This window comes from Oryzias latipes, chromosome 14 (assembly GCF_002234675.1).
Source record: "Oryzias latipes chromosome 14, ASM223467v1".
Lineage (NCBI taxonomy): Eukaryota > Metazoa > Chordata > Actinopteri > Beloniformes > Adrianichthyidae > Oryzias > Oryzias latipes.
This window is the reverse complement of record NC_019872.2, coordinates 21,672,891-21,687,551: the sequence shown is the minus strand read 5'-3', so window position 1 is coordinate 21,687,551 and position 14,661 is coordinate 21,672,891. Positions and strand designations below refer to the sequence as shown.

The 14,661-nt window shown below is 40.1% G+C and overlaps 1 protein-coding gene across 1 annotated transcript; it reads right to left on the bottom strand.

Moving 5' to 3' along the window:
• Positions 1 to 1,998: 1,998 nt before the first annotated feature.
• Positions 1,999 to 13,411, bottom strand: LOC101173001 (P2X purinoceptor 5). The gene is made up of 12 exons (XM_011483781.3): positions 11,975 to 13,411; positions 11,400 to 11,550; positions 11,206 to 11,277; positions 11,055 to 11,130; positions 10,263 to 10,347; positions 10,044 to 10,124; positions 5,671 to 5,812; positions 3,617 to 3,750; positions 3,447 to 3,540; positions 3,298 to 3,363; positions 3,135 to 3,223; positions 1,999 to 3,045 (listed from the first exon to the last, which is right to left on the bottom strand). Exons 1-12 carry the CDS (start codon positions 12,103 to 12,105, stop codon positions 2,781 to 2,783), a joined length of 1,386 nt encoding a protein of 461 aa, XP_011482083.1. The 5' UTR covers positions 12,106 to 13,411; the 3' UTR covers positions 1,999 to 2,780.
• Positions 13,412 to 14,661: the final 1,250 nt, after the last annotated feature.

Genomic DNA, 14,661 nt, shown 5'->3' with positions numbered 1-14,661 from the left:
TTGGTTTGCTACTCATTTGGTGTTGTATTCAGGAATTTGTCATAAAATCACAGAAATTGTGGATTTACCGTAACTGTGTTAATCAATGAGGCCTTTAAGCCAGGAAACCCATTCCTGTGGTTTGTTCTTTGTTTTGATTTGTCACTGCTTGTTATTTTTGAACAATTAAACGGACTTTTGTAGTCATACTCGGTATTTTTAATGTCTCATTGGTTTCTAATTCTCTCCAAGGTTTTATTTGTGATTTTAGTCTGAACACTGAGACCAAACCTTTACGGTTACATGTGTTTCCGAGTACAATGACGCACCTTAGCAAACGTGGGTTAGAATTATGATGTAATTTATGACAGTTGTTCTTTTTTTTATCTATGTTTCGCATGGTGTGGCTTTTGAAATGGATTATGAATTACAATTATTTGTTTAATGTGCACTTTTTTTCATAAAAAAAAGCTTTTGAACACAAGTGGAAAACTTCAGAAGTGTTTGAGTTTCACCTGAAAAAGATTGAAACAAGTCACTTTAGTTATTCTTTGCCACCACCAGGTGGAGCTCTATGACTTCTGCTCTGGCCTCTAGGATTTCTGTAAAGGCAAACTGATGCAGTGATATTTCTGCTAATCAATGAAGTGGTCATGTGCTAGAGAGGGCAGGCGGTTTATATATAAAAGACTGCAGACTGAGGTCAGTGGAGAAGCATGTTCTCATGTTGTGATGGTTTATTCGGACTGAAAGAGAATGAAGTAGTACTAGAAGTTCTAAAATAATTCAACAGTCGTCCAAAAACTCTCACTTTAGAGTCCTAAAATATAAATTAGGAATCCATCTGACCTAAAGGTATGTAAATGAAGTTCATGCTATTGTGACCTCAAGATTGAGCCCCATTGATCTCAATAACATCTCAAAGATGTTTGAGGCAGTTATTGGATAAAAAACATTTTGGTCTCTATAAATGATCTGAACCAAACAGAATAAAACAACATTAAATCAATGCAACTTCTAGATCTGCTTTATTACTTTAATATTTTTAGTGAAGCTTGAAGACTTGTTGGGCCTCCGTTTATGTCCAGATTGGATTAAAGTTTATAGAGTTTTAAAAAGTACTTCTGTGCCTCACAACACACATTGTTATTAAAAAGGAGTTTTTTACATCACAAAATATTTTAATCAAATTGAGCAAAGTTCTGCCCGAAGCAGGAAAATTCAATTTATTTTCTTTGCAGTGACTAAGAAGTCTCTTTCAGCACAGATGAGTTGCTGTTGAATTTTAATCTTTCAGTTCATTCCAAACAAGATTTTTACACCCCGTCTGACTTCAATAGACTAAAATTTGTTGCACCTTCTTCACAATTCCACTTTAACAAAACTGTCCCAGAATAAGAACGGGAGTGCAGAAAGGGTTGGATGGAACTGCTTCATGTCTGACGTCACACTCTGTCAAACTGGTTAAATGTTTGCAACATGCAGAATGGTACAGAGCAAAAAAGGCTTCTTCACACATATGAAGTTGATTTCTTAAAAAATAAGAGGATTTGCGGAGTTTTTGAAATACCTTTTCAGGATTTGAATGGATATTTAATACCCGTAAATGCTAAATAAAAGGTTATTTTAGACAATCAACATGTTCTGTCTGAGCTTTAACAGTCCTGCTGTGTTAACCCAGAGCAAAAGTCAGTCTGCAAGTATAATTGAAGTATAGTTAGGCTATACTATAAGTGATACTATTATAGACTTAAAATGCTCTTATTTAGTCTGAAAAAATATTCAGTTAGTTATACTATACATAAATGGTCTATGCTATGCTTACACTTCTTTTTGGATAACATCCTAACAATCGATTCACATAAGTTATGACAAATTGGTTTATAATACTAAAAAGAGTCTCTGTCTTTTGTGTAATTGCATGCTTTGTTTCCCACCCTGCACTTCTCTTCTTTCCTTAAACAGACTTTTCTGGTTTTTCAGCCTTGTGGACTCTACAGGAACTTTAATACTCAATGATGTAATTATTAAAGCTTTTATTTAAAAATTATGAACACGTTGCACATTTTCCAAGGATCCATTCATATTTTTCTGCTTTGCTGGGGGACCCTAAGGTCAGCTGAGGGACATACTGGTACTGTAGTCCATCCATCACGTCCTAGCTTTCTACTGGAACTCTGAACGTCAGCCTGATGGGACATGCTTGTGACATTTTCCCAGGAGAGGCTCCAGGAGGCATCTGGAGAGCTTTTTGAGATGGCTCTACTCCAAGCTCATTTCTTTAGATTCTAAATGATCACTCGTCTTACAGAGGAAATTCACAGGGACTGAGCTGGAAACTAAAGGATTTGCTTTTCAGCTCTTTCTCAGAACAGATCGATACACGGCTGCGTCACTGCAGCTCCACACCCCTCTGCCTGTCAGCCTCATGGTCCGCCTTTCTTTCTCTCCTAAGATCCCGGAACTCTGCCACTTGGTGCAGAAGCTCCACGTCTGCCTGGAAAACTGTTCATTTGAAATATTTCTTCTGTGTGTATCTACATGAATAGGCAGACAATAGTCTACTATTTTAAAAATCCAAATAATGTCATACTGGCCAAAGATTTTGGCTGTTTAGTCTGATGAAAAAAAAAACACCATAAGAGTCTGGATAAAGGCCTGCGTCTGTTGATGGACCTGGAACATCTACCTTTATTGACATTAGTGTCCGAACCACTGCTGAGAACACTCGTTCAGTCTCCATCACGCCAACAAGACATGTACGAGTCTGGGGTCCGTCTGCTTGGTAGATCCTGACACGGCTAGTTAGGTGAAGCAAAAGTGATGTGATGCTTCTGCTCTGCGGCTTGCTGGGACACAACAGCGGAGTATCTCTGGCCTGTGTTGCGTGGAATGGTGGGACCTTGTCTGTCCACGGTCGGCTGGCTGCCCTCAGAGCGAGCCGCCTCCACCATGACTTCACTTTTATCCATTTTCTTTACAGAGTTTGCGTCGTCTTTCTCTGCTGCTGTCTTCTTTGATCTTCTTTCCCGGTGATTCCCTTCTTTTGTTTTGCTCCGTTCTTTTCTAGAGATTAGAAAATATACAAAACATCAGGATTAAGGCAAAGCGAGTTTTCCAATGGTTTGGTTTTGGTATGATACAGAGCGTCATACTTGAAGTTTATTATTTCAAATTTTCTCTCTCTATAGAAAGAGCTGGTGTTCATCATGTACAGCAGAATCATATCACATACAAAGGCTCCCTGAAAGACAAAAGAACAGCAGTCATTTGCCTATCAGCTGATAAAATAATATTTTAGTCTAATAAATTACTTACTATACCCATCAGAGCAACACCAGAGCCAATAGCAATTATTGTAGGAACAATATTGAATTTCCCTGCCTGCAAAACAGTAAGATTTTCAGTCTAAAGCCACAATGGTGCCCTTTTACTCAGGAAACAAACTGCTCATAACTCTGCCATACCTGACCATTGATCATTATATCAAAGCGAATCCCATACACTTTATACAGAGTGCGATAAGTTTCACCCTTTTCATCCTTGTAGTACCTGGCATGTCTGCAGGGCAAACGCATCATTAGATCAAGCATGCGTGGAGGCCGACAGTGTCTCTGTGTCCGAGCAGACGACACACCTGAAGTTGTATCCTGATGTGATGGAACTGTTCAGGTTCATGTCTAGTCGTGTGAAGCTGTACCGCGGGTTACACTCAGAGGAGTCTTTGTCCAGGTCACAGTTCCACTCAATGAGAATGCCCACAGAGCCGCCCTGAAAGACACAAAGGAAGTGACCGCAAACACAGATTAGAGCAAGTCACAGATGGCGCTGGGCGATGTTATGGTCGCCAGATGCTGCCTGATATGTTCTGCAGCTGAAAAGTACAAGGTGTCTTTGTTATCCTCATGGGGTTGAGTCATAAGAAGCAATACTGGTGAACCTGAATGTGTGACAGTGGAAGGAGGATTAAACCCAAACATATGACAAAAAAAAACAACTGAACATGACAAAGCTTCCATTTCCCAAACTAAAACAGAAAAGCGACATGGAGATATTTTAATCCTTGACATGTTGTTACTGTCTCTTTCAGCTGTATAGGATGGGCTTAAACATAATGACTGGTATGAAACCTTAGAAGGAAGACTGAAAACCAGCAGTTCTCTGCAAAAAACTACAAACAACTCTGCAAAAAACCAAAGGAACTTGATATCTCTCACAGAAAGGTGACGATAAAAAAATCTGACAAATAGGATGTCTTCTCATTCATTGATTGCTTTTTTTTTTTAAACAGACAAAACAATTCCTTGCAACTAACTTCTAGGATGTATTTATTTTAAAGTAAAATCTCAATTTATGTATGTACTATTTGTGTAAACACTGAACTTTTTAAAACACATAATGACAAACTAGAAAAGAGACTAAAAGGAAAGAAATACTAGAAATTCTATTGTAAGAAGACCTGGAAAAAATTATATAAGGTTAAGCAGATTGAAGAAGATAAAATCCTAGGACCGTCTGTTAAAGAACAAATGAAAAACTAGTGTAACTGAAACGATGAGAGGGAATTATGGAGATGAGAAAACCTCAACATCACTGGAGGTAATACATAGCACCAGTGATTAAAAAAGGAAAACCAGCATCCATGTGACATCCATTAAACACCAAAACTGACATGTAACTGCAGTAAAAGATAAAGAAGACTGAAGATCCACAAACTCAAAATCACTAATACCTGTTGAAAAAAACCTGTTAAGAGCTGAAATAATAACAGACCAGGAAGGAAACGAGACAAAAACCTTACTGGGTGGTCATCTCCCTTTATTTACCCCCAGATGGGAGGCAGATTATCAGTGGTCTTGAACGTCTTCCAATTCCTAATAATTGTCCCCACATTTGATTTCTACACACCAAGCTGCTTACCTATTGCAGATTCAGTCTTCCCAGTCTGGTGCAGGTCAACAACTTTTTTTCCGGTGTCCTTTGACAGCTCTTTGGTCATAGTGGAGTTTGGCGTGTGACTGTTTGAGGTTGTGGACAGGTGTCTTTTATATAGATAAACATTTCAAACTGGTGCCATTGATACAGGTAAAGAGTGGCAGACAGATGATCCTCTTACAGAAGTAGTTACAGGTCTGTGAGAGCCAGAAATCGTACTTGTTTGTAGCTGATCAAACACTTATTTTCCACCATAATTTCCACCATAAACTGGATTTTCTGGTTGTTTTTTTCTCATTTTGTCTATCATAGTTGAGGTCTACCTATGATAATAATTACAGGCCTCCCATCTTTTTGAGTGGGAGAACTTGCACAATTGGTGGCTGAATTTTTGCCCCACTCTAGATCAACCTCTGATAGAGGACGTACGGTTCCCTCCTTGCCCACCCATGTGTCTGAGTGTTCTTTGCCAAAATACTGAATGGTTCTTGGTGGTTGATGTTCGGCAGCAAAGCCTCCATCAGTGTGTGAATGTGTGTGTGCATGGGTGAATGGGACTGGGACTTTAAAACGCTTTAGCCTTACCGGTAGAAAATCGCTATATAAGTACATGCCATGTACCAAATTTGTCCTTAATCCTTTAATACCGCAACTTTAGCTTTGATACTTTCTTTTTCCATCAGTAAATATGCTTCCAAAATCTTAACACAATCCACTCTCTCTACTATACAGTGTGTTCAAATGGAATTTCTCTACCTTGGCAGCCATGTCCTGGAAATCATTCCCAGTGTTCCTGACCAAATCTCGGAGCCGGAATATGGGACAGTAAGGATGGTTCTCTCTGTCGTAGGAGCATTTCTTCAAGTAGCTGTCATCCGAGGTTTCAAGGACATTGGACCTGAGAGGTTATAGAGGAGTTAGATCAACAAGCTCCAGAGAACTCTTCCTAAACAAAGCAAATCTCAATATGCACATATGGTAATGATGTAGAGACATTTCTAAAGATCAGAGTTGAACAGCATCATAATGACAAACTAACTGGCTTTAGCCCTTTGGCTCAGCTAAAGGGTTTTAATGGTTTGTAACAACACTGTTAAATCCAGACTGATAACAATGTTTTTTTTAGTTTGTATATATAATTATGTTGTCTAGAATCTATCGTGACTTGATGGTTGAAAAAACATTCAAAGCAAAAACCAACTGAAGCTTATTTGTTTTTTATTTATTTGTGGATCAATTCAGAGTGATCGTTAAATTGGGGGCCTTCTCTTTCATCATTCTTAATAGTATTTTACCATGAGATGTTCTTGTGGTGCAATGTTCCCAGAAGCTCTCTGACATTACCCAAGTCTCGACCACCAGACAGAAGGTGACACGTGCTCCATAGAAGGAGGGGGTTTCTTCTAATTGAAGGGTTTAATGCAACCTTTTCTCCTCAGTCTAACACCTCTTCTCACTCCCAGATGGAGCCTCTCAGACGGTTTTTGAGAAAGTCCCGCTTCAATGAAAACCATGCATTTGGTGTTTTTAACATGTTCTTGTGGCACTTTTCTGATGATAGAGGGCAAAGAAAATAAGCACAAAATAGCATTTCGAAGGTGAATTTCTTATAAACTCCTGCCGCTCTGCAGAAACTAATTCCTAGCAAACGACAAAGGGTTTATTGATTTTTACTAAAAGCCATAATCAATAGACCACTGGGAATGCTTTTACAATGGATCAAAAGATGAACGCTTTGAGCATCAGGAAAATCACAGAAAAAATCCAATCCATTGTTATTAGACTTGTTGAAAATGGAACGTACCATTGTAGTGCGTGTGGTTAGTGTATTGTGAAGTGTTCGTAACACTATGTTAGTTGAAAGTACGGGTGTCAAAAGGTTGCCCTTTCACTCTAGTTGTAAAAAAAGCTTTAGTCACTTACAACTGCCCTCATGACAAGATGCGAGTAAGAAATGAGCAAATCTGTATGGAGCACGTAAGTGGCCCACAATTATTACATAAAACGGAACTTTTGGGCTTCTTGTGCAGTCTGCAGGATTTGGCGGGGCAAAAGAATAAAAAATCTTAACAATGTGCCTGCATCTCACCTACTCCAACCTTACCTACCCTTACGTGTCGTATAAGTGGTCACTATGAACTCTTCCCCACAGCATACCCATTGAAAAAATTTTGCATGAAAATCTTAGCTCTACGGGTTCTCTCAGCGCTGTACAATTTGGATATTTTGTATGGACCCCCTGTGCGCTCCATACAGGGATGCTCATTTTTCGCCTGTAGACAGCTCCGTACCCACTCATAAGGGCAATGGTAAAAAAGTCCTTATTCCGTGTTGAGCTTGGCTACCAAAATAGATTTATGGATTTGGTGTCTCTAAAGTCTTTGAAGTTATGTTTGTCTGGCTACACAAGAGTCTGCATACCCCATAGTAGGATTCCAAAATAAATGTTAAAAGACGTGGCTGATTGATTACCACAGTTCTCTGTAACATTAGTGAAGTATCTCACCAGACCATCCTGTCTGGAGTCACATGAGGTGTGCTTAACTAGACTGAGGAGAGAAGTTTAACTTGGACTTTAAACAGGGAAAAAAAAGCCCTTCTTCCAGAGAAGACATCACCCTCAGCCTACCAGTCAAGACTGACGTCATTTAAGAAAAGCTCACAGGGGGCATGTCCTGCAGAGAAAAGCTTACTCAAGTTTCAGAGAACCAAGACCAATTACTTAAGCTTGCGTTATCCAAATGAAATAATGGTGCAGTGACCCAGCAGTTTGTTGCTGTTCAATAATGCAGATCAGGAATTCTCCAAAACCTACTAGATAAAGAGTTTAAGATTTATATTTTTTTGACATAATCAATAGCTGCTTTAATTTCTAAATTATTCTTAATAACAAAAATTAAAAACTTATCTAGATACTTCATCTGTGACCTTTATTTAGCCTCATTTTAATCCTTCCCCTCAGCCATACCTATGGCGTTTCATCTCTGCCATAAAGGGAAAGGGCGTAAAGACAACTGAGCGGGCGTATTCAGGAACTGAGTGAGTAAACCTTACAACCGCGCAGGCGACCCTGCATTTTAAAACTGCAGGCCTGCAATCCTAACTGAGCGGTGATCCTCCGGGGTCAGTTTCTCTTTGCGCCCTCACCAGTGTTCACACCCGCTGAATACCGCCCCCCAAGTGACAAAAACGCCCCCTTCACACTGAGCGTAAACCCTGGTGAGGGCGCTAAGGAGAATTGACCAAAAAACAACCGTCTGCATTTACTACAGCTGTGGCGTCAGTGATGGAGCAGTGAAAGATACCTTATTGATACCTTATTGCTAACACGTTGGAGTAAACATCCAAACCATTTTCGGACGGTGAACTTATTGAAAAATGCTGAAGGCTACAGAAGTCTTGTGCCCAAAAAAGCAGTTGACCTTTGCCAACATGAGTCTGTCAAGGATTACGATTGCAGTTACAACATCTCAGAGGAGACTTGGGTGGCCAAATGAAGGAATCCAGTCATTTATTGTATTTTCGGTCACTGTTGATGAGAGCACCAACATCACAGATGTATACAGCTGTGCATATATATTAGAGGTGTTGAGGAGACCATCACAGCGGATTTTCTTGAGGTAATTGACACAACAACATCTGCTGAAATAGTGAGCTCTCTTTTTATTGCGCCAGACGATGTTGGAGTGAACTGGTCACGTGACGTCTGTCTGGTCTCTGATGGCATCCTTTTAAAAGTCAGGAAGAAGGCAGGTGTTGCAACAAAATTCAGGCAGCCAACCAGGAAAAGATTCTTGAACATTTCATTGTGTTTTGAACACTTAAATGACAGCAAATGTGTTTCTGCACAGGATTTGAATCCTAATAGTAAATGGTGTATACTTATATATCGCTTTCTACCTTCCTCGAAGGCCCAAAGAGCTTTATAGTCACAGACCCATTCACACACACATTCACACACTGGTGGTGGCTCTGCTGCCGAACTCTGGCGCCAACCTTCCACCAGAGGCAAGGTGGGGTTCAGCGTCTTGCCCAAGGACACTTTGACACATGGGCAGGCAAGGCAGGAATTGAACCCGTAATCCTACAATTGGTGGTCAACCGCCCTCCCACTCCACCACAGCCGCCCCCCTAATTATTGATATATTGATGGCCGGGTGAAGTTTCAGGAGAGAAAGGAGGTTAACTCCAAATTCTTATGTTCACAAATGGTTGCAAGTTTAATTTAGTTTATTTTGTCATTGATTTGCACATTTACATTTTGGGTAGGTCTTTCATTTTTTTCCATATCCCCTCTTGAGTTTGTTATCGGGATTGCTTCAGTGTCAGATGTAAAATATTCAGTCTGTATAAAATTGAATAAACCAATTTTTTTTTTTTTTTTTTGTGAAATGCATTTTATTTGAGAGACATTGGCCTCTGTGAATGAATGTGTTATAATAAGTGATTAGGCTACCATGTTGGTTGAGGCATTTTGTCCAACTGAGTAAAACAAAAAACCAAAGCTGTATTTTGCTTTTATGTTACTGGTCCGGTCAACTTGGGATCAGACGGGTTGAATGTGGCCCCTGAACCAAAATGAGTTTGACACCCCTGCTCTAGCGGCATGTGCAGCATATCAGGCTCACCACACTGGCTGCTTCTCAAGACACACTGTTACTGAATCTGACTTCCAGACGTGTAAAGTTTCAGATCATTTTGAGCAACCCTGATCTTGGAGGATTGTATTACACGTCCATCTCTGTCAGACACGTGCACTCCAGCTTAAGTGAGGAGCTTTGGAGAGATGTTTCTGTGCTTGAAAGAAGATCCTGACTGATTGTTAGCCGTGGATCTGCTTTCCTTCAGGGTGTGAGCAGGGAACAGCAGTGAGTGCAGTGATGCATCTGGCTGGGCAAGCCCCATTTGATCTGTCAGCTGTCCAGAGCAAGGCCCGTTGTCAAGGACGTCTCAGATGACTGTTTCACTGTCACATTGACTGCAATGCATGGACTGGTATAAATAGAGGCTGGCTGCATACTAAAAAGCTATTTAAAGCAGCCATTGAAACATGTATACTCCCTATCTGACACAGTGCCACACAGCCTTGAAACCACAGCAGACATGAGCAGACACTTACAGCCACTTACTTGGAGAATTCAAATTTTGGGAACCTGATGAAGTTCTTAATGTAGATGGTGAAGTTTTCTGCTTCGCTCAGTAAGGCCTCCCTTAAAGCAGAAGACACAAGACTAAGTAAGATCCTGCAAAAAAACACGTTACAGTCCACAAAGGTTGAGAGTGGAACACAGTAAAGTGGCATTAAACAGTAGATTTCTGTGGTTATGTGAGGAAGGAAGAACTCTCACGTGGGTCTTTTGCTGTGTTCTACAGGACACCAAGCATAAATTTCACAAGTCCCGGTGCTGTTCAAGCACAAGCCTGTCATTATTCCTACCAAGAAGGAAAAAAAAAGAAGTTTCACCTATTGACTGTATAAGAGAACTGGACTGAGCGAGTGTGACATCACCCGAAGAAAATGTCTTGCTTCCGCTTCCAACAAAACGACGCCAATTTCGTAGCCTTTTTTTTGCAATACAGCCATCGCCATGTTGGAGCTAGACGTCATCAGTAAGCAGTGATTGGTCTGAGTCGCTCTGAAAGCACATTTTTATGGCAACCACTCGCTCCAATCAGGGCTAAGCATGTTAGAAGACCACACCCCTACCCCTGAAAGCTGGCTGGGGAGAACCTGTCAATCAAACGCTTTGAATGTTGGACGCAGGACAACATTGGCCTATTTTTATTGAGGTCTCTGATTGGTCAGTTTATAACTGGAATAAGTTGTACTACAGAAACAAATATGAAAAAATGAAGATTATCAAGAACTTTAAAAATGAGGTAGCAGAGCAAGAATGGTCATTCTTACCAACAGAATGATTGAGGAATAGCTGTTAATTTCTCTACAGAAGTCAATTAGATTTTGGAATTTTATGACAAATGGGTACTTCCTGTTTGGAAAGCAATAAGGAGGGCGGGTCTTTCCAGTTCTCTGTAGTCAATAGTTTCACACAATAAACCAAATTACCGAAATGTACTACTAAAACTGTAATTTTGAGAACATTTTTGATTTGATTGACTTCTTAGCGTGGAATCCTTACCGTGACCAGCTGCAATGCTCTCCCCTTCAAGACAGTCTTCATCACTCTGGCACATTCCATTTGGCACCTTAGGACTCTTAGAGCAGAGAACGCTTTTAGGAGGAAAACAGGGATACTTTGAACAAAATATGTGATTTTGGTGCACGCTCACCTCAGCACAGAACCCCAGCCTCTGATTAGGGGTCTCTATGTAATTTGTCACAATGAAGAAAACCTGCTCCCCCTGCCAAGAACAATTAAATCGATGAGGGAGATGGAGAAGCAAAAGGTTAAACCAATTGCTGTCCAACAGGGGAGCAACATTGTTAAATCAGCTTTAAAGTTGACAAACATCGACAGACTCACGTTTGGAGGTATGACGTAATCCTCAGCGCTCCACAGGTAAGGTCCTGTCTGTGAGGAGTTGATCAGAGAGACTCCTTTAACTTTGGTGATAACTGAGGTCTGGACTGCCTCCTCTTTCTCCTGGTACCCTTTCTTCACAACAAACACCCACCTTGGATATTGACCACAAATTCAGCACTTTTAGATCTTTCAGAGACATTCTTTTTACTTATATGAAGCACATAATCAACATTTTACGATGATTTCAGGACACATAGATGCAGAGAATATTTCTGCAGTTTGTTCTAAGCAAGTGAGTTATTTTCTGCATGCAGCTCTGACAATGAAGCAGTTTTGCAATGACATGCATTTTGCATGCATTCATGCATGCATGTGAGAGCTGCACTGGGCAGAATATAACTTTATTGCTGCTCTGTAACATGAAACGAGGGGAGATTTCAAAGACAACATAGATCAAGTCAAGAAACGTTATGTGTGTGGATTCACACAAACAAAGTCTGATTCCAGCAACAATTTTACACCCATGATATAATACCACCACCAAATCATTTATGTTTAGTTTGAGAAACTCTCACCCGATAATGTATCCCAGCACGGCCAGCTGATACAGCCTGAACAAAATCCCGATTCTCCTGTTCTCAGCGATGACATACTTCTCTGTCTTGTAGTTAAGGAGAGAAACGAAGAAGCCCCCCCAGCCAGACATGTCTCCCTGCAACACGCTGATCTGGACTGAGGTGGTGATCCGGGTGTTCCAGCTGAAGTGCAGCAGGCGATCCCACTGCTGGGGGGTTGGAGGCTTCACCTCACAGAGAGGAGTTTGTTTTCTAACTCAACTTTAATGACAGAATAAAGAACAGAAGTCCACCTGGACTTTAAATCATTCTACAAAACACCAGAAGACATGCAAAAAATATGAAGGCTACATCTTTTAAAGATGGGGTGTCCAGCCTTTTTGCAAAGATGCCCCGATTTGGTGGAAATGTGTGAAAGCCAGTCCTTACAAATAATATTAAATGCAAATGAGCTGAATGGCACATTTTTCATTTCTTCAAATAAATCTGTTCTTCTCGTTTGGCCCTTAAGGCTCTGAAGGTTAAGTAGCTACGGGTTTTTGCCACAGGTTTACAACGACTTATAACGTAATTTAGCCGATTCCATTCAAGAAATTCTAAAAAAAAATCTTGGAAAGTGCACAGGACCGCATTGGCAGGTGGAAATTTGAATGTGTGCTACATTTGGCCGGACTTTGGACACATCCGTTTTCAAAGGAACTGCATATTTTTAAATATTTTTTATATTTTATGTTCAATAAAATAATGTAAACCTCTGAACTGTAAATGTTGATTGTTGATGAGCAGGTTGCACAGTATTTTATTGTTTTTTCTTTTACCTGTTAGCTTTTGTCTAGTTCATAATAAAGTTTGTTAAAAAATAGAAATAAATTAATAAAATAATTTCTAGGACAGCTGTTGGTGGACTTTGTCAAATGAAGGGAGACAAATGCTGTGGTCAGAAAAGAGGAAGATCAGCAGAGAAACAGAGATCAATCAAGGACAGGGATGGAAATGTGTTAACAGGTTCCCCAAGTACGATGGAAAGATGGAAGAACTTTGAAGATCTGATGGATGAGGAAACTGTTAAAGAGCACAGAAGAGAAGAGGTTGATGCTGTGGAGTAGGAAGTAAAAAACATCAGTAAGGATGAAGTGAGGACGATACTGAAGAGAATGAAGAGTATGAAGCCAGTTGGTCCAGACAGCATATCGGTGGAGGTATGGAAGAATTTAGGAGAGGTGTCAGTAGAGTTTCTGACTGTTTAACAAGATCTTGGAGAGTTAGAAGATGCCTGGGTAATGGAGGAGAAGTGTTCTGGTGTCAAATTTTAAAGACCCACTCCATTTAAAATCAATTTTTTTGGTGTTTTTAACATGTTCTCGGTGCTGGTGGACATTTATGAATACAGTTGTGAATCAGGAGCAGATGCAAAAATGCCATTGGAAAAAGATTGTATTGTGTGATGCACGAGCTACTACGGCAAGCCACAAGCTCCCTGCTCTGCTCCCTTCTGATACATCCACTTAAAGACAAAAAGATCCGTGTACGTCTTTGTTTTCCTCATCTGATCTGGTATCTGGTTCAAAACTGTATGGCTGGATAGCTCCAATGTTGCTTACCATTTTTGTTGCACCAGTAATGTTAAGTTTGGGGTGTGAGGGGTCGTAAGCTAGCAGAAGAGCATGTAAACCGATGAATGATGGGAAGGGGGCGGCTCTAATCAACTACTGCTCCTCTGCAAAAAATATGTCCTAGAAAACATAACCGTTTTTAAAATTTTAGCCAAAAAATGGCAAAATAATAATTATAAGACTACTGGGGACGCTTTGAAAATAGATGAAAAGATTATCGGAGTTGGACTTAAAGAAAGAAGACATACAGATTTTAGAAACTATAAGGGAAAAATCTGATGAGTTACACAGTGAAGTTGTGGAAAAGCGAGGTGAAGCTAGACTGAGATCAGAGGTGAAAATTTGTGGACAACGGTTTGGTTTTATTCAAAGAAACCAAGAACTTCTTTGAGTGTGTTTCTGGAGACGAACAGAGAAGGACAGAAGGAGCTGCACTGTGTCTGTAGATCTAGAGAAGGTCTATGACAGAATACAAAGAGAGGAGCTGTGGTTTTAGTTTTAGAGCGTTGTTCATGACATGGATGAGAGCTGGAGGACAGTGGTGAGGTGTTCTGTTGGTGCTACTGAAGACTTCAAGGTGGAAGTGTGACTGTGCCAGGATCAGCTCTGAGCTCCTTCTTTTTTCCACGGTGATGGACAGACTAACGGGTGAGGTTAGACAGAAATCTCTATGGACCATGATGTTTGCAGATGTGATCAAAACAATTATAAAACAATTAAAAGAAAAATCCTAAATGTGTTGGAATTTAAGCAGCTGTCTGCTTCTATATGACTAGCAACATTTTTAGAGCTTGATGATGAAGATTTATGTTAGTTTTGCTTCAGTTTGAGACCATAGTACATAAGTACATAGTACAAAAAAGGTGTAATGATTCATTTTAACAATTCAATTTATATCATGATTAATATTAGTGTGTATATACTTTAATTAACTTGATATTTATTTGACTCTTCTGTCTAGTAGAATTAAGCTGTGGTTCTTCCATTTTGGTCTTCTCCTGCATATAAAGCGATCATTAACATTAAACCACGTCCCACTCTTCAAGGTGAAAAGTTGCAGTGGCTCATCAGCTC